The sequence below is a fragment of the Macaca mulatta genome, chromosome 14 (assembly GCF_049350105.2).
Source record: "Macaca mulatta isolate MMU2019108-1 chromosome 14, T2T-MMU8v2.0, whole genome shotgun sequence".
NCBI classification, from domain to species: Eukaryota; Metazoa; Chordata; class Mammalia; order Primates; family Cercopithecidae; genus Macaca; species Macaca mulatta.
This window is the reverse complement of record NC_133419.1, coordinates 58,668,416-58,688,739: the sequence shown is the minus strand read 5'-3', so window position 1 is coordinate 58,688,739 and position 20,324 is coordinate 58,668,416. Positions and strand designations below refer to the sequence as shown.

At 37.6% G+C, this 20,324-nt stretch overlaps 2 protein-coding genes across 11 annotated transcripts in view; both read left to right on the top strand.

Annotated features, from left to right (window-relative positions):
* Positions 1 to 7,674: 7,674 nt before the first annotated feature.
* Positions 7,675 to 8,667, top strand: OR2D3 (olfactory receptor family 2 subfamily D member 3). Its single transcript, NM_001194381.2, is given in 1 exon segment — positions 7,675 to 8,667. A coding segment is annotated over 1 exon segment (993 nt).
* Positions 8,668 to 13,206: 4,539 nt separating this feature from the next.
* Positions 13,207 to 20,324, top strand: part of ZNF215 (zinc finger protein 215) — a 31,132-nt gene continuing 24,014 nt past the window's right edge. For 5 of the 10 annotated variants that reach the window (XM_015115018.3, XM_077963585.1, XM_028833750.2 and 2 more), the window contains exons 1-3: positions 13,207 to 13,414; positions 14,350 to 14,495; positions 19,297 to 19,875. In XM_015115018.3, coding sequence (XP_014970504.1) covers positions 19,476 to 19,875 — 400 coding nt within the window. In that variant the 5' untranslated portion in view covers positions 13,207 to 13,414; positions 14,350 to 14,495; positions 19,297 to 19,475. The remainder of the gene's footprint in view (positions 13,415 to 14,349; positions 14,496 to 19,296; positions 19,876 to 20,324) is intronic. The other 5 variants (XM_077963582.1, XM_077963579.1, XM_077963586.1 and 2 more) reach the window with 2 other exon arrangements.

Here is a 20,324-nt window from a genome sequence, read left to right as displayed (position 1 = left end):
CGAACTCCTGACTTCGTGATCCACCTGCCTCAGCCTCCCAAAGTGCTGGGATTACCGGGGTGAGCCACTGTGCCCGGCCATTAATTGTATATTTTTAAAATTAATTTTATAATTAGTTCTGATTAATATATAAGAAAACCATGCACATAGTTACATATATAACTTACCTGCTTACAGATTTTTTATTCTAATCATTTTTCAGATTATATTAAAATTTACAAACAGAAAATCAACCTACAAGTAGTGATCAATTTACTCTTTCCTTTCCAATAATTATACCTGTCATTTCTAGTTTATATTTCTAATTTTTATTTCATTAGCTAACTCTTGGCAAATAAACAGACACCTTTTTCATAACTCAGAATTTAATGTGAATATTTCTAGTATTTCACCATTAAGCATGATGCTAGCATTTCGTTTCAAGTATCTATTATTACACAAAAGAAGAAATACTCAGATTTCTTCTTTAAAAAGTATGCTTAAGTTCCTGTTTGACTCAAAGTACTTAGCAAGAATGAAATATGAACTTTATCAAGTATCTTTTGAGGCACTTACTAAGATATTTTTCCCATTCTAATCTATTAATATGAAGAATTGTTTTAATAAATTTACTAATGTTGGCCTAAATTAGCACTTATGATAAAAGCTCACTTGATCACAGTGCTTTATTCCAATGTAATGCTGTTGGTATCTATACACTTTCATTTTATTTTGACTTTACATCTATTTTATATGTATTCATTTAATGTCAACTTCATGAAAAAACTGACTTTTCCTTTTTTCTCTACGAATGAAGTAAATGAAATAGTAATTACCATTCCTTAAAAGTTCAAAAGAATTCTGAATTTGTTAAAATGCTGATATTTTTATTATAATGCAGTTTAAAATATTTTACAATTTCACTTGATTTCCTCTGTGACTCATGTGTTATTTAGAATTGTGCTGATTAATTTCCAAATGCTTGAGGATTTCCTAGATATCCTTTTGTTATTGGTTTATCATGCAATCCTGTCATGGTCAGGGAAATATGCCCTATGTTATTTCAATCCTGTGTTACTGAGACTTGATTTACTGCCTAGCATATATAGTCTAACGTTGGTGAACATTCCTTTTGCATTTGAAAAGAATATATACGTTGTACCTATTGGGTAGAGTAATCTATAAATGTCTTTTAGGCCAAGTTGGTTGTTCATGTTGTTCAAGTCTTCCGTATCCTCATGGATTTTCTATTTGTTCTGTCAGGAAGAGTGTTGAAATCTTCAAATATTTCTGTTTTGTTTGCTAATTATCCTTTCAGTTACATCAGTTTTTCTTTGTACATTTTGAAGTTTCATTAAGTGCATTCATATTAAGTATGGTTTTGTCTTTGTGGTGAACAACACTTCATCATTATGAAATGTCCTTTGTTTCTGGTAATACTTCATATTCATATATTCCAGTTTTTCTATGGCTAGTGTTTTTGTGGTATATTATTTTTCATCCTTTTATTTTCACACAACTGTTTTTATGTTTAAAAATGAATCCCTTGTATACAAAACATTGTTATGTCTTCTTTTTTGTCCAATCTGACAACAATCACTGCCTTTAATTAGATGTTTAGTTCATTTCTTTTTCTTTCTTTCTTTCTTTTTTTTTTTTTTTTTTGAACAGAGTCTTCCTCTGTCGCCCAGGCTGGAGTACAGTGGCGCGATCTCGGCTCACTGCAAGTTCCGCCTCCTAGGTTCACACCATTCTCCTGCCTCAGACTCCCGAGTAGCTGAGACTACAGGTTCCCGCCACCACGCACGGCTCTTTGTTATTTATTTATGTATTCATTTACAGCAGTGACAGGGTTTCACCGTGTTAGCCAGGATGATCTAGATCTCCTGACCTGCCTCGGCCTCCCAAAGTGCTGGGATTACAGGCGTGAGCCACCGTACCCGGCCATCCATTTATTTTTCATATAATTATGGATAAAATTTAAGTCTACCATCTTACTTGCTTTCTAATATTCCTATGTATTCTTTGTTCTTTTATCCACCTTTCTTGCTTTCTTCTTGAGTACTTTAAAATTATTCCATTTTTGGTTTTATTTTTAACTCTTATTTTATATTTTAGTGGTTATTCTAGGGGTTACATTATGCATGCTTGACTCATCACGATCCTCTCTTACTGTCTACCCTCTCTGAGGTATCACCTCAGTGTCAGGGGTTTTCAATGAAGATTCTTCACTCTGACAGACTGAAATTCCAAAATCTTGTAGCCTTCCATGAGCCCCCTGGCAGTTGCTATTTTGGGACCTGGCAGTCCTATCCTGTGTATGTACAGCTTAATATTCAGCCAAGACTCAGGGAGATTCCTGAAGTCCCTTTCTGCAGCTTATTCCATTCTGCTATTCACTTGCATAATTCAAACTATCAATTATGGATCTCCGTCTCATCAGTTCAGCAAGGGTCTCATGCTCTCCTTAGGCTCCCACTCCATGGACTACAGTCCTGAAAGTGCCTCCAGGCATAAAGCTAGTGTGATCATAGGGCTTACCTTGTTTGTTTCCTTGCTATGTCACATTATTTTCTGAGTTGGCTGTTTGTTGTTTAAGGTCTGAAAATAGCTGTTTCACATATTTTCTTTTATATTTGCTTTCTGCAAGAGGGCTAGTCCTATAACAGTTACTTTATTGAGACTTCTTATCAAGTAGAAGTAAAGAAGTGACTTTACAGCATCCTTAATTAGGTACTACTACATTTTCCCATTTTTATTTTTTTCTTATATTGGTAATATAGGGCTTTTAGAAAAGAATAAAAGTGTTTGCTCTTGCTTCTCTGGTTCTTTTAATTGTGATGTTAGAGTGTCAAGTTTAGATCTTTCCAGCTTTCTCTTGTGGGCATTTAGTGCTATAAATTTCCCTCTACACACTGCTTTAAATGTTTCCCAGAGATTCTGGTATGTTGTATCTTTGTTCTCATTGGTTTCAAAGAACATCTTTATTTCTGCCTTCATTTCGTTATGTAGCCAGTAGTCATTCAGGAGCAGGTTCTTCAGTTTCCATGTAGTTGAGCAGTTTTGATTGAGTTTCTTAGTCCTAAGTTCTAGTTTGATTGCACTGTGGTCTGAGAGACAGTGGGGAAAGGATTCCCTATTTAATAAGTGGTGCTGGGAAAATTGGCTAGCCATAAGTAGAAAGCTAAAATTGGATCCTTTCCTTACTCCTTATACGAAAACTAATTCAAGATGGATTAGAGACTTAAATGTTAGACCTAAAACCATAAAAACCCTAGAAAAAAACCTAGGTAATACCATTTAGAACATAGGCATGGGCAAGGACTTCATGTCTAAAACACCAAAAGCAATGGCAACAAAAGCCAAAATTGACAAATGGGATCTAATTAAACTAAAGAGCTTCTTCACAGCAAAAGAAACTACCATCAGAGTGAACAGGCAACCTACAGAATGGGAGAAAATTTTTGCAATCTACTCATCTGACAAAGGGCTAATATCCAGAACCTACAAAGAACTCAAACAAATTTACAAGAAAAAACAAACAACCCCATCAAAAAGTGGGCAAAGGATATGAACAGACATTTCTCAAAAGAAGACATGCATACAGCCAACAGACACATGAAAAAATGCTCAACATCACTGGCCATCAGAGAAATGCAAATCAAAACCACAATGAGATACCATCTCACACCAGTTAGAATGGCAATCATTAAAAAGTCAGGAAACAACAGGTGCTGGAGAGGATGTGGAGAAATAGGAACACTTTTACACTGTTGGTGGGATTGTATACTAGTTCAACCATTATGGAAAACAGTATGGCGATTCCTCAAGGATCTAGAACTAGAAGTACCATATGACCCAGCCATCCCATTACTGGGTATATACCCAAAGTATTATAAATCATGCTGCTATAAAGACACATGCACACGTATGTTCATTGCGGCACTATTCACAATAGCAAAGACTTGGAATCAACCCAAATGTCCATCAGTGACAGACTGGATTAAATGTGGCACATATACACCATGGAATACTATGCAGCCATTAAAAAGGATGAGTTTGTGTCCTTTGTAGGGACATGGGTGCAGCTGGAAACCATCATTCTCAGCAAACTATCACAAGAACAGAAAACCAAACACCGCATGTTCTCACTCATAGGTGGGAACTGAACAATGAGATCACTTGGACTCGGGAAGCGGAACATCACACACAGGGGCCTATTATGGGGAGGAGGGAGGGGAGAGGGATTGCATTGGGAGTTATACCTGATGTAAATGATGAGTTGATGGGTGCTGACGAGTTGATGGGTGCAGCACACCAACATGGCACAAGTATACATGTGTAACAAACCTGCATGTTATACACATGTACCCTAGAACTTAAAGTATAATAATAATTTTTAAAAAGTGAAAAATTAAAAAAAAAAAAAGAATTAAAGTAACCTACCCATTATTCCAGTACCCAGGGTCAACCACTCTCAACATTTTGGAAACTTTTTTCTTCTAGTCTTTTCTGTGCATTTTGGAAACATATATTAGCATTGGTCTCTAAGACAACAGCAAAACCACTTTTGGTAAGTACCAATGGGAGGTGATTCTCATTATTATTGATAATGATTTTAAGAATCACCATCTGTGGGATCCAAAGGAAATAGTAGTGATCATATAGACCTAGACAGCCAGAGAAGGGGAAAAAGAAAATGACAGGCCCCAACTATTCTGGGGCTGAGGTAGAAGCTTGGCTTGACCACAGGAGTTTGAGGCTGTTGTGAGCTACAATAGTACTGCTGCACTCCAGCCTGGGTGACAGGGTGACAGAGCAGACAGAGCAAGACCCTGCCTCTAAAAAAAAAAAAAGAAAAAAGAAAAGGAAAAGAGGATATGACAGACATTACTTTGGGTCTAACAGTGATATGTTCCTAAGAACATATAAGTTATTCTTTGTGGAATTTCAGAAATTATTGCAGGAGAAGAAGTGGTTCTTTGAATAGGCTGTTTCACTAATTTTGATAATTCCAATTACATCTAGATAGATACTGTGCCCTTATATTGTCAATATTTTGCCCATATTGTGCCCCCTTTCACTGCTGCAGTTACATATATTTGAAAACATGCTGTAAGTCAATTTTTGAGACTACATTTTGAGTATGGGGCAAATTTTTCCTTTCCATATTCTATTGAGAACTGGGTCAAAACACATGAATATTTAAGTCTTTTACTGTAATTGACAAAATTACTTTCCAGAAAGAGTAATACAAATTTTCCTAACCACTTGCTTTTGCAAATGTGTCCTGTTTTTGTACCTTCATTATACAGCTAATTAATTCTATACTTGCTAATTGTATGATTTGGGGACAGTAACTTAACCTTTCTGTGCCTCAGTTTCCTTACCTACAAGACAAAATTAATAGTATTTTAATTTACCTCATAATGCTATTGGGAAGATATAATCATATAAAACCCTAAAATTAATGCTGTTATGGGTTCAATGCTTAATGAATATACTAGCTATTTTTTGTTATGGTTTTGGTGTTAAAATCTTAGATAATTACCCAAGTGAAAATTTCTTTCATTGTTTCAATTGTACTTATTGAGCTTTAATAATATTGAATATTTTTCTTATATTTAGTAGCTCTTTGCATTTCTTCTTTGTAAATAGTCTGTTCATATTTGGCCCATTATTTCTTGGACTTCACAACTTTCATAGAGTTTTATACAAACTCTTAATGTAATAAGGTCATTTAATTTGACTTCTTTTCCTATTTGGATGCCTTTTGTTTTTTTCTCTCTGCTGGTACTATGTTGAACATGATTGGTGAGAGTGGGCATATTTGTCTTGTTCCAGTTCTCAAACAGAATGGTTCCAGCTTTTGCACATTCAGTCAGATGTTAGCTGTAGGTTTGTTACAGATATACCATCTTTCACGAGTCAGATGGCTTTCATCAAAAAGTCAAGAAATAACAGATGATGGCGAGGCTGCGGAAAAAAGGAAACACTAATATGCTGTTAGTAGGAATGTAAATTAGTCCAGCCACTGTGGAGAGCAGTTTGGGGACTTCTCAAGGAACTAAGAATTAAACTCATACCAACAATCCCATTGCTGTATATACACCCAAAGGAAAATAAATCATTCCACCAAAAAGACACACACAATTATATGTTCATCACAGCACTATTCACAGTAAAAAAAGACATGGAATCAACCCAGGTGCCCATCAATGGTGGATTGGATAAAGAAAACGTGTAACATATACACAATGGAATACTATGCAGCCATGAAAAAGAAGGAAATCATGTTCTTCACAGCAACATGGATGCAGCTCGAAGCCATTATCCTAAGCGAACTAAGGAAGGAACAGAAAACCAAATACTACATGTTTTTAGTTGTAAGTGGGAGCTAAACATTGGGTACACATTGACATAAAGATGGGAACAACAGACACTGGGGACAACTAGAGTGGGGAGAGCGAGGCTGGGGGAAATGGCTGAAAAACTACTTCTTGGATACTATGCTCACTACTTGGGTTGCAGACTCATGTGTACACCAAACCTTAGCATTTGTACTCCAAATTTTGTAATAAACTTGCACACGTACCTTATTCTAAAATAAAAGTTGAAGAAAAATAAAATTATTTAAATTTTTTTCTGACATCTCCCTCCAACATTTTTCTTGGTTTGTGGCTTATCTTATGATTCTATTATCTCACAGAAGTCTTTCAATTTGTGTGGCAAATTCTGCACATATTTTTCTTCATGGTTTCTTAGAAAGTGTTTGTGTTTTTCAAGTCTGGTCCTATCCAAATATCACAAAAATTTTAACTTATTTTTTCTTTTTGTATTGCTTTAATTTTAATATTTTATTTCTTAATCCAAATAGTTTGGCCTTTGTAGGATAGCTAAGGCTTTACTTTTTTTTTTTTTTTTTTTTTTTTGAGACGGAGTCTCGCTCTGTCACCCAGGCTGGAGTGCAGTGGCCGGATCTCAGCTCACTGCAAGCTCCGCCTCCCGGGTTCACGCCATTCTCCTGCCTCAGCCTCCCGAGTAGCTGGGACTACAGGCGCCTGCCACCTCGCCCGGCTAAGTTTTTTTTTTTTGTATTTTTAGTAGAGACGGGGTTTCACTGTGTTAGCCAGGATGGTCTCGATCTCCTGACCTTGTGATCCGCCCGTCTCGGCCTCCCAAAGTGCTGGGATTACAGGCTTGAGCCACCGCGCCCGGCTAAGGCTTTACTTTTAAACTCAGCAAAAGTCTGTTGCTTCTTAATAGGCCAATTAAGTTTGATTCCTGAAAACCACTTCACACTTTTGAAGTATATGTTATAATTAAATATGTGGTATTTTAAATAGTTAGTGGTAGAGTTTTCCACATAAGGATAGTCCTAACAGTATATACAGTCATTTCCTAACAGTATATTTATAGCCAGTTAGTAAAATCCACATGAACTCTAACATCCTTACATCAGAACTAGCCAAGAGGGCTTTAACAGTATTATACTTTATTAAAAAGCGGTACTGTGGAGAGAGGATTTGGAAAATAACTAACTTGGTTTAAATTGCAACCAATTAATAACAATAAATATATGCATTTATTGTTAATCAGAACAAGCTCGATAGCAAAGAACTAGAAATACTCAACTAGGTGTCAGTTTTAACATGACCCTCTTCTACAAGATTTGATGTCATAGACCCAACAAAAATGTGTTCTTTCTTCTTGTGCCAAACAGGTAAACAGGCAAAAGTATCAATGGGAGAAGAAAACCAAACCTTTGTGTCCAACTTTATCTTCCTGGGCCTTTCACAGGACTTGCAGACCCAGATCCTGCTATTTATCCTTTTCTTCATCATTCATCTGTTGACTGTGCTTGGAAACCTGCTCATCATCACTCTCCTCTTCCTGGATTCTCACCTTCACACTCCCATGTGTTTTTTTCTTAGAAATCTTTCCTTTGCAGATCTCTGTTTCTCTACTAGCATTGTCCCTCAAGTGTTGGTTCACTTCCTGGTAAAGAGGAAAACCATTTCTTTTTATGGGTGTATGACACAGATAATTGTCTTTCTTCTGGTCGGGTGTACAGAGTGTGCACTGCTGGCCGTGATGTCCTATGACCGGTATGTGGCTGTCTGCAAGCCCTTGCGCTACTCCACCATCATGACCCAACGGGTGTGTCCCTGGCTGTCCTTTGGGTCCTGGGCCAGTGGGGCACTAGTGTCTTTAGTAGATACCAGCTTTACTTTCCATCTTCCCTACTGGGGACAGAATATAATCAATCACTACTTTTGCGAACCTCCTGCCCTCCTGAAGCTGGCTTCCGCAGACACTTACAACACAGCAATGGCCATCTTTTCAATGGGCGTGGTAATTCTCCTGGCCCCTGTCTCCCTGATTCTTGTTTCTCATTGGAATATTATCTCCACTGTTATCCAGATGCAGTCTGGGGAAGGAAGGCTGAAGGCTTTTTCCACCTGTGGCTCCCATCTTATTGTTGTTGTCCTCTTTCGTGGGTCAGGAATATTCACCTACATGCGACCAAACTCCAAGACTGCAAAAGAACGGGATAAAATGGTATCTGTGTTCTATACAGTGGTGACTCCAATGTTGAACCCCATAATTTATAGCCTGAGGAACAAAGATGTCAAAGGGGCTCTCAGGAAACTAGCTGAGAGAAAGTCCTTCTCTCATAGGCAGTAACCTCTGAGTCTGACTTTTAGAGCTATGGTAACATCCTTTAAAAAGGAGCAAGATTTTAGTAGGCAATTATGAATTAGGTTATTTCAGGAAGAAGTGTGAAAATGAATATGTTCTAAAAACTGAATACTACGATCTAAACAAGAACATAGGAAAAAAAAAAGCATGAAAAGTTAGGTCATTTCCTGATTGTAAAAGGTGTTGGGTGCTACTGTGAGGAGTTTGGAGTTAATTCAGCTGCCATGGGCATGTTTTAAGCACAGTCACAATTGAATCTAGGAGGTTTCAACCAGATTATTCTGAAATAACAGCTAATACAAATTGCAAGCATAATTCTAACATCAAAGACATCTCAAGTTTGTATGTCTTCGGCATACAAACCTTAGAATAGGCTCTGATTAAAACAATTAAAGTATCTGTAAGAATCTTTAATACTGGGTTCATTAGATCCTAGAGCATTTCAGCTTGTGAAAAGGTATCAGAGAAAATAATACTTCCTAGTTCTTCATGTTCTCTTCTGAAAATCCCCCAAAATTTTATATAATCACCTCAAATTTCGTGTAAGCATAGACTATCAGAGTAAAAAGGGAATTCAATAGTAATATAATCTGAGACTTAAATTATTCCATAATATCTCTATCGAATAATTGTTCAGCATTTGCCTAACCAGGAATGATACAGCTCCTTACTCCATTGGGCCACTCTCTTTCATATAAAGGTAGTTTTTAGTATTACAGAGATCTTCCTCATGATAAGTCAAAATCAATTTTCCTGTGTCTTCAACCTAGATTCTCTAGTTTTAGTCTTAGAGCAATTCTCGTTATTCTTCTGTACCAGAACACACTAGGTCAATTTCTGTATTTGCCCAAATTCAATTGTCTCTGCCAACTGCCATTAGTTTCTTTACAATTTCTTTATCTAATATGCTTTGGTACCCTGTATTCATCTTGGTCATCCCCTTTTGAATGAGCCCAATTTACCTAATGAGTATTTCTTTAAAATCAAAAGAGAAATTAGAATTTTAGAAATTGGAGTTTACCAATTCTAGGGTGACCCCTCCATAGGCTTCAATGCCTGCACATCATGTCACACTGTGGCCCAACTTCTCTAAAATAGTCAATTCCAGAGTCTACTTCAGTTCCTCATAAACCCGTAATACAAATAAACTGGCTGGTAGCCACTTCGTTCTTTCACTTAAACTTCTAACATTCACATGTTTAGAGGTGGTTTTCTATGGTAACTATTCTATAGCCATCATGCACATGGGGTCCAGAAACCACAGACCTCAGATTGACTGTGTAGAAGTCCCCTCCAGTGAAGAGCTATCCCATAGCTGTACTTATTTCTTTCTTCTTTAATTCATACATACATACATACATTTTAAAACCAGCTATTGATCTTTTATTTCATTTTATCTTATCCAATTCTGAGTGTATTTGATATACCCAGAGTAATGACTGAGACATAATGTATTTTAATACACATTTTTTACTATCTTTTAAAAATTTACTGGAACTGTACTACAATAGGCAAACTTTAATCTGGGGTATGATAATCACTGAAAACTTTCATTCAAATGATACGTGTTAGTTGAGGTGATATAGAGAAGGATAGGAAATTTTTAGTTGAATTTGGTAACTTTGGCTGCTAGTTATGACCTAGATGAGATCTATTTCAGTGAATAGAGGAAAAATAAGAAAATGTAAACAGACATTTGGAGATGTTTTACCATGAGGAAGAAGGAGGAAATGAGGTGTGGTTAGGAAAGTGGGATTGTGGGGATTTTATTCATTTTATTTTATTTTAGATGCTTAGGCTACTCCCCCACCCATTCCTTGCAGATTCTAGCCCCTGATTCACTGCCACTCTCCCAAAGATACTGCTCCTATGTTATAGTTCTTGGTTATTTTAATTTTCACATAGAATGAAATATTCAAATAGTTTGCATTCTGAGATTCCTTAATCCTTGCTTCTTTAATGATTTCAGTTACTCATTCCCATGGTCATATCTTAAATATTGACATTAATGATAACTGCCATTCCCCTCTGACCACATTTCAAACACACTCCTGAGTAAAATAAAATGATTGCTGTTTTAAAGCACTAAATTTTGAAATGGTCTGTATGCAGCAATGGATTACTGACACATTGAGAATTATGTTCCCACTCATTCCACCAAAATAGATGCCAATGGGGCTTCTTCATAAAGCTGTCTGCATGAAACCACTACTTCCCATGCTAGGGAGGGAAGGGGAAAATAAAGACTCTAAAAATTTCTAATGAAAACATACTTAATACATACACCAAGAAATCATCACAATGATGACACATCAGTCAGGGTTTTTAGTTTCAAGTAACAGAAACTAAGCATGATTTAAGTTAAAAGTAAAAATATTGAAATAATATTTGAGCCATATAGCCAGAACCACAGACCAAAATTGTACCACAGAATTCGTCCTACGAAGACAAGACTTCCATTTAGCACTAGAGGCATAATTTACCTGCCAACACCATCAGGACAAGACACTGCTTCCAGAGCTGCTGATTCTGGAAACTGAATATTGCTGCATCCATTGCCACTGTTGGAAAGAAAAAAATATGTCTTCTGACAAAAACAACCTGAGCCAGGTGATCAAATTGAACAACAACAAGGATAAGTCATGTTGATAGTCTGTACCTGTGATGTGATGTAATAAAAATGGTACTCTATCTCTGTGACCTTCATCTCCAGTCTAACCACAGGAAAAACATCAGAAAACTCCGAATAGAGGGAGATCATACAAAACGCTTGACCAGTACTCCTCAACACTGCCAAGGTTATCAAACACAAAGAAAGTATGAGAAACCGTCACAGTCAAGAAGAGCCTAAAGAGACATGACAACTAAATGTAATGTGATATTCCAGTTGGGATCCTGCATCAGAGAAAAGAAAAAAGATAAAAACAAAACAAATAAACCAACTAAAGAAATCTGGTCTTTACCAACCTGGACAACATGGCAAAAATCTCTCTCTACAAAAAATACAAAAAAAAAAAAAAAAAAATTAGCCAGGCATGGTGACAAGCACCTGTAGTTCCAGCTACTTGGGAGGCTGAGATGGGAGGATCACATGAGCTCAGGGAGCTCCAGGCTGCAGTGAGCTGTCACACCACTGCACTCCAGCCTGGCAGCCTGGGTGACAGAGTGAGAACCAGTCAAAAAAAAGAAGAAAGAAAAGAAGCAAGCAAGGAAGAGAAAGAAAGAAAAGAAAAGAAAAGAAATAGAAAGAAAGGAAGAAGGAAGGAAGGAAAAAAGAAAAGGAAAGAAAAAATAAAAGGAAAGAAAAAAGAAAAGAAATCTGAATAAAGTATTGTGGACTTAATAACGTATCAATGTTATTTCATTTTTTTATTTTTATATTTTATTTTTATTTTCTTAGTTGTAACAAATATACCATAATAATGTAAGAGGGTAATAACAGGGAAAACTAGTTGTGGAGTAAAAGGTAACTCTCTATATTACCTTCTCAATGTTTCCAAAACTGTAAATCCAAAACTGCTCTAAAAAATAAAGTCTATTTAAAAACAAATAAATAAAAGAAACTATATGGTGTGTCCTTGTTTTTTTTTGTGTCACTAGCTATTCGAAGTTGCCATCTTGTTTTACCTTAGTCAACTCCTGGCCTAAATATAAAGCTCTTTCTGGTTTAAGTTCTTTCACTCTGCTCCTACATCACTGTTTACATGCCTCTGTGCAAGCACTAATCATATTATCATGTACTTAATGTCACCGAGCATTCTGTACTTTGTGACACACACATCCCTTCCCTCTGTGTCTCCGCACCCACCAGATTTCCTCCTACCTCTCAGGCTGATCCTCCTCTCTCTCTCTTTTTTTTTTTTTTTTTTTTTTGCAGGTCCGCCTTCCTGACTCAACCAATGGTGTTGGTGTTCCCCGGGCCAATCCCAGCCCATTTCCTTCTATTCTATTTTCTCTCTTCCTCTCTGTCTCTCCATCTGCAATCCTATTCCAATGAATAGCATCAATCACTATCTACCCAGATTGACACAAATTTTACAGGTCTAGCCCCAGACACCTCTAAACTCCCAGATGCTTACATCCAAATACCTAACTGACAATGCTTCTCGGATGCCACAAAGTACCTCATTCTTAACAAGCCAAAACAGAACAACGAACTTACTTCCATACAAAACTGAATGAATGAATCTGTGAACTAATAAACCAATAAAGACCATGTAAGACACAGACAATGTCTTGTTGAAATTATCATTGTTTTTGATTCCAGACAAATGGGGTGTGGGGAAAAGAAAGGCGATTTGGACTCGTTTTCCCAGACGGGATGAGGAAGCGCCGGAAGTATGACGCTCATTTCTTTAAGCCACCAGAAGCGCCTTGTGAGTCCATTCAAAGGGCCAGAGTTCTAAGAGTGAGGCGTGGGCGGGGCCTGCAGAAAGGGGCTGGGTTTGAAAAGACCAGATCTACCTTACCCACCCAGGTCGCAGGGCCTACTGGGGGTTCCTTCCACAGCTGGTGCGCGTGCGCAAGAGTGCGCCGAGGTTGTACCGTCGCAATATATGAAACTCAGAGCGGGCTGTGAGTTGAGGGTTCGCGAGATCAGGGGTTCCTAGTTGCAGCGTGATTACCAACACCAGCTCCCTTCACTGTCCAAGACAGCGATTCCGCGGCTCCTCTCAGAACTGGCGCTTGGGAGTGATTGAACGGGCCCCTGAAGAGGAGCTGTGGCTCACAGGTATCACCCTCGTTGGTGGGCAGTGGGCAGTGGGCACGCGGGGGCTTGGGATTGGGAATCACGCTTGAGGGCGTCCATGGGGAACGTGCAGCTCCCCTCAGCTTGCTTGCAGTTACCCAATTTCCACGCTGCCCTCCAAGGTCTGTGCCTGAGAACCGGAGGAGGGCGCGAGCTAACTGGAGGGATAGAAACGTGGGCTGCGGAAGTAAGACTAGCGTGAGAGCAGCGACCGAGGACTAGGGGTGGGCCGCGGGACGGCTGGGGTCAGGATCCAGCTCCGCTAAAGCAAGGATTTAACCACACTCCTGTCTCCTCTTCCATTCTGTAATAGGGGCAGTCTCCAGACGCTCAAAGTGGTTAGTATGTTATGATCAGCTGGTTTGGGAATGGCTGCTATTGATGCCTTATGGAAAAACCAAGTGTGACTGAATCAATCAACTGGGAAAGACAATGGAGTTTTAATTCCATATTGCCTTGTTTTCCCAGTCATTCCTGGCCACCTCCCTAAAACATTAAAACCTCCAAGTATCGTACTTATTTTAATATAGTTATTTCTCCATTTACTGTAAGTGACTTATATTCAGTCACTTATTTGCAAACTGTTTTCTGTTCCTCTTTATCTGAGCTAATCTCGCCACGTGGTTCTTACCTTAAGCAGCTGTCTCACCTACAACCTGTTTGATTAGAAATAACTCTCTTCACAGACAATACCCTTTTCCCATAATTAGCAGCTGTTCAAGTTCCTTGCGGCCGTAAAGCCGTAGAACTGGTGCCACCTGATTATATTCGTCTAACCGTCCACTACGACGTTCGGGTCCCTCCGTCACAGTGGCACCGGCTCTGTGTCTTAATCCTGAATCCCACCTTTATATCAGAGGCATCTATTCAGTACTTTAGAGTTTAACGGTTATATTTCTTGCCTTTGTATATTCCAGTGTTCATGACTTACCATTTAAGCTACTTGAAGACACGTCACACCTTGGATCTCTATCATCAAAACTGTTCCACCTCGGAAATCTTAATTAAATGCAGCATGCCATCCTGAACGTCTCTCCCTGTCCTAGCTCTGTAACTGTTTACAGTGAGTAATTCATTAATTTGTGTTTTTCACCTACAAACCTCCCAGTATATTTGTTGCTTTTTTTATTTCCTGAGTTGGATAGTTAATGCATCTCATTCTTGTTTAATTATATGTAAGGCTTTTCCATTGCCTATCAGGAGCTTCAGCTGTGCTCTTTAGATTTTGACATACAATGTTTTTACTGTTTTTAGATACTTTGCAGTTGTACTTTTGATTCTCTTTTTTTTTTATTTTTATTTTTTTTAGTAGCAAACATTTGAATTTTAAAGTAGGTTAAATTGTTTTTTCTATGTGGTTTTAATTTCTGGTTTTGCATTCTAGTAATAAATGTGGTTTCCACTATTGTTTACCATTTATCAAGGATTTTCTATTTGGTAGCCTAATAAATCACTTTCATAAACATTCCCATAGGTGCTTGAATAGAAACCACATTTTATCTAGTTCTATTTATTAGGCTAAGCATATTATTTATATCCATTATACTATTACTTTTTCGACTTTATCTGTCAAAGTCTAAGAAAGTTACCTAATATCCCATTTCTATTGTATCATTGTTGACTTCATTTCTTGTTTTCTGAGAATTTTGCTAAAAATGTTTCAAGTATGTTGTACATTTAATGATAGTTATATTTCATTGAGTTATAATCATTTAGTTTCCTCTAATGTATTTGTGCTTTTAATGCATTATAATTTTAATTCACTACACTGTTGAATATTTTTTGTTTGCCTGGTATTTTTTAAAAATCATTTTACTTTCAGTTTTGGAGTTCTCATTTTGGATGTCTTTTGAGTTTTATGTAGTTTGAGTTTAAATTTTTACACAGTACATTTATTGTTGCAATTAACGTCTTTGTTACTTTTACTTTTTAGCATAAAGCCTTTTCTATTTTGTCTTTGACATATGGCCTGTGAGCTTTTATTTTTTTCCTTCTCCATTTTTGTTACTTTCAAAGTATCTGGGCCCATAGTTCATTTTTTTGTTGGACTCAATGATACTACTTCAGGACTATTCCACCAGTCATATTTAAGAGATCACTCTCGGCTGGTTGCTCACACCTGCAATCCCAGCACTTTGGGAGGCTGAGGTGGGTGGATCACCTGAAGTCAGGAGTTTGAGACCAGCCTGACCAACATGGTAAAACCCCATCTCTACTAAATACAAAAAATTAGCTGGGCATGGTGGCAGGTGCCTGTAATCCTAGCTACTTGGGAGGCTGAGGCAGGAGAATCACTTAAACTTGGGGGGCAGAGGCTGCAGTGAGCCGAGATTGTGCCATTGCACTCCAGCCTGGGCAACAAGAGTGAAAACTCCGTCTAAAAAAAAAAAAAAAGATTCTTTGCCATAGCATTGTGCTTGTTTTCTTTAATTGAGCTAGAGTGTAGAGGTGGTTCCAATTTGTTTTCTATGTCAGGTGAGATCATGAGTCCTCTAAGTGGGTCTTTCATCTGCAGAAAACTTCACTGAGCCAGCTGCACCCTCATTGTTGTTTATTTTGTGTCCTCATGGGTTAAGGCTGAGTGGTATATTTTTAGAGCAAGTAAAGAAAGATCTGCCTGGAAATTGTTAGTGTCCTGAACAAATGCAATTGCATAAATCAAAAGTGGAGCTAATGAGGCCAGATCAGGAGGAGCGTGGATGTCAATAGTTGTGGCAGGTTTTCAGTCTATTGTATTACGGTGAGCCTTGGCAGATGTGAATGAGGAGAAAGATGGACTTGTGTTACGAGTTTGGGGAGATGTCAAGGAGCACCCCAGAGGGATTCATTGCAGGAAATGCTTGCTTCAGGGCAACCGGAAGCAATTTTCTATCCAGTGAGACCCAGGAATAGCCCAAGAAAGGCACCATTGCCCTTTTCCTCCCCGGGCCATGACAACATAAAAGGGATCTTTCAAGCCAGAAGACGCCTGCCTCTGTGGCTTTTCACTTGCTGTGGGAAATCCTTTGGGGAGCTTGCATTCACAGATAAAAAAAAATTCTAAATAAATTGAATAAAGTTACAGGAAAATAGAGAAGATAGTACAACAGTGTGTCCATACACCCCTCCACTAATTTTTCCTATTAGTAACATTTTACATTAGTATAGTACCTTTGTTACAATTAATAATACTACATTAACTAAAGTCCATGCTTTATTCAAGTTTAATTTTTACCTAATGTCTTTCTTATATAGAATCCATCCAGTATACCACATTACATTCTGTTGTCATGCCTCCTCAGGCTTCTCTTGGCTGTGACAGTTTCTCAGACATTCCTTGTTTCTGATCATGCTGACAGTTATGAGGGAGTATTGGTTAAGTATGGAGAACCATCTGTTGGGATTTTATGTTTTTCTCATTATTAGACTGGGGTTATGAGTTTAGAGCAGGAAGATCACAGAGGCAAAATGCCATTTTCATCACATTATCTCAAGGCTACATCCTGCCAACATGACTTATGGCTATTGATGTTAATCTTGGTCACGTGGGTGAGGTGGTATTTGTCAGGTTTTTCCTCTGTAAATTTACCTTTCCCCTCCCCCAACATTTCCTCTTTGGCAGGAAATGCCTATGCAGAGTCCATACTCAAGCGGTGGGGTGGGGAGTTATGCTCTACCTTGTGGGTGGCTGAGAATTTGCATAAATTATTCAGAATTTTTCTGCATAGATTTATTCTCCCCCATTTATTAATAAGTTGCCATTTATATCAGTGTGGCTCATGAGTATTAATTTGTTTTAATTATCTAATATTCTGTTGCTTATATTGTTCCAGATTTGGCCACAAGGAGCTCTTTCATTTGGCTCCTGTGTACCTTTGATGTGCCCCAATAAATGTTTCAGTTTCTTTTTTTAAAAAAAAAATTTTTGAGCATTTTTTTACTTTCTGGCACTATAAGATGCTCCATGCTTATGTTGTATGAGCCTCAGTCCTAGAATCAGCCATTTCTCCAAGAAATCCTGGTTCCTGTTGGAGAATGGTATTAGAAACCAAGATCTGGGAGCTAATTGTTCTTTTGCTGCTGGGCTGTTCTTGCTTCTAGACCTACTTAGCCAACAGAGCAAAGAAATATGTGTTTATACTAATCTATGTATATATACATATATGTAAATATTTATGTAACCATCTTCATCTAATTCAGCCAAATACAAGTTCACACGTAGGTCTCCAGCTCTAATCCATTATCACAAGGATCATTCTAGACTCCTTCCCTTGATTTTCTGTAAATTTCTAGTCAAACATTGAGAAACCTGGCTCTTACCACTCATCTGCCACTAAACTGTCTTTTAATAGTTCTGTGTGTCCTTCCCCTACTCTGTTCACTAATACTTATTTGAATGCTGAGTGATCTATTCAGGCAGGCATTGCCATGGACAAGGTCGCACAAGCTTTTGGCCAATAGGTAAGATCTAACATTGTAACATACATGTGTGCATATGATCTACTGAGTGCTTACTGTGTGTATCAAGAAATGAGATGAGAGCTCTTTTAATACCTATAATTTGATCAGATATTTTTATATCCATTTTACAGTTGAGAATGCAAATGCTCAGCTTTATACATATAGTAACTAGTACAGCTGAGATATAAACTCATGTATCTATGACTCCAAAGTATGTACTCTCATTTATATATTGCCTATAGCAGAGTTTCTAAACCTTGCAATTATCGACACTTTGGACTGGGTAATTCTTTGCTATTGGGGGCTATCCTGTGTAGGATATTTAGCAACATCCCTGGCTTTGACTTCCTAGAGGCCAGGTACAATCTCTAGCTGTAACAATCAAAACTGTCTCTAGACATTGCCAAATTTCCCCTGTTGGCAAAATCTCCTGATTGAGAACCACTAACCTTTGATGATCATAATCAAAATGACACCTGAATAGTAAATTGCATCTGGACTTGGAGAACTGTAAATCAAATAGAAAAAGTTGTATCTGGACAGCCCCGAATGTAGTGACACCTATAATTTGACAAGCTCTTTGAGACAACCCGTAAAGTTGTGCTCAGTTGTTATGAGAGATATTGGCTCCTGGGAGAATTCTTTTGAGTCAGAGTGTTTCCTACACCACGTTTATGGGTCTCATCTCCCTGCACTTGAGCTACACTCTGCAAAGACTCACACTGAAGAAAAATGCATATTATTCTGCTAGCAAGTTGTTTTTTGCCTTCTGAGTAAATTGGTGCCAAATATGACTAATAGTAGTCTTGTGAGTCTAAATGTTCAGTTGCGCCTAAGACATCCCTGGTGGGCATTGCATAATTGTCCATGGTAAGTCCTAACAGATACAAACTTTTCACTGTAGTCTGGGAATCCACTTTTTGATTTATTCCTAATAATAGTTTATGGATATTATTCTAGTATATTTTAAACAATTGTCTCTTACCTTAATTTCTAGTGCTATTGTCAGTTTCACTCATAGAATTTTATTAGCATTTTAATAAGAACTTGGGGTAAGGTTTTTCAGTCATATCTATTCTGAAACCTTAATATCCTACCTGAAGTTTTGTGTTGCTTAATTTTAAGGTAAAAATGGTTTGCTACTTGATATGGAATAAATCTAATTGTAATTCAATTATGAAGTCTTTTTAAATCAAAGGACTCTTCATCATTTGTTTCGGTATGTCTATTTATCTGTGTGTGTCCTTTGGGAAATTGGTTAGGAGAAAGGAAAAGCATATTTTCTAGTTTTAAGAAAGGAAAATAAAATAGAAGGAGAATCCAGATATGTATTTTTCTTAGGCAATTTTAATAACAATAGTTATGTTTTAAAACTATGCTAATATATGTTTGTTACCTGTGGGTTAATTTCTATCTTTTTTCAGTTGCTCAGGTATCTGAATATTGGCTTTGTGTATAAAGTTCCTGGAGCTTTCCTTCTTACCGTGAAATAACTTGGCTTAAATCACGCTGCATATAGTACACAGGTGCTTAGCTCAAGCCTGAGAATTACTGCAATCTAGTAAGGTGGATTTGAACTACTGTGGGAGTTCTATTTAGGAAGATGCAGCCTCTGAGCAAGTTGATGGCTATCTCAAAACCTCAAAACATGTCTCTACATGAACAAAGAGAGGTTCTGAGAGCAGATATCTCTTGGCAGCAGGAAACCATCCCCATTGTGGAGACACATGACTCTGAGGCATCTCGTCAAAAGTTCAGGCATTTCCAGTATTTGAAAGTGTCTAGGCCCCATGAAGCCCTGAGCCAACTCTGGGAGCTCTGTCTTCAATGGCTGAGACCAGAGATTCATACAAAGAAGCAGATTATAGAACTGCTGGTGCTGGAACAATTCCTGGCAATCCTGCCTGAAGAAGTCAGAACATGGGTGAATTTACAACATCCAAACAACAGTAAAGATATGGTGACCCTCATAGAAGATGTGATTGAAATGCTTGAAGGTGAAGGTAAGAATATAAAAAAATTGAAGGTAAAATACTTGACCTTTCTCATGTAAAGAGAAACTATCTTTTTTTGAGGTCAGAGGGTATCAGGTGCCAGATCTTGAAGGACTTTATACTACTCTATTAGGCAGCCTTGACTTTATTCTGTAAGTAATAGAAATAGAGAATTAGATCTCACAGATTGGGTAGGGGAGTGAGAGAGTTTGATTTGCCAGTTAAAAATATTATGTTGACATCAATTTAGAGCAGGAGTTGGTAAAAAATGGCACACAGGCCAAATATTTTTTAAAATAAAGTGTTATTGGAACATAGCTATGTCAATTTACATTTTGTCTATGATTGCTTTTGTGCTATGAGGAGAGTTGGGTACTTGTAGCAGAGACTGTATTTTCCGCAAAGTCTAAAATATTTGTTATCTGCCCCTTTACAGAAAAAGTTTACTGATGTCTCAT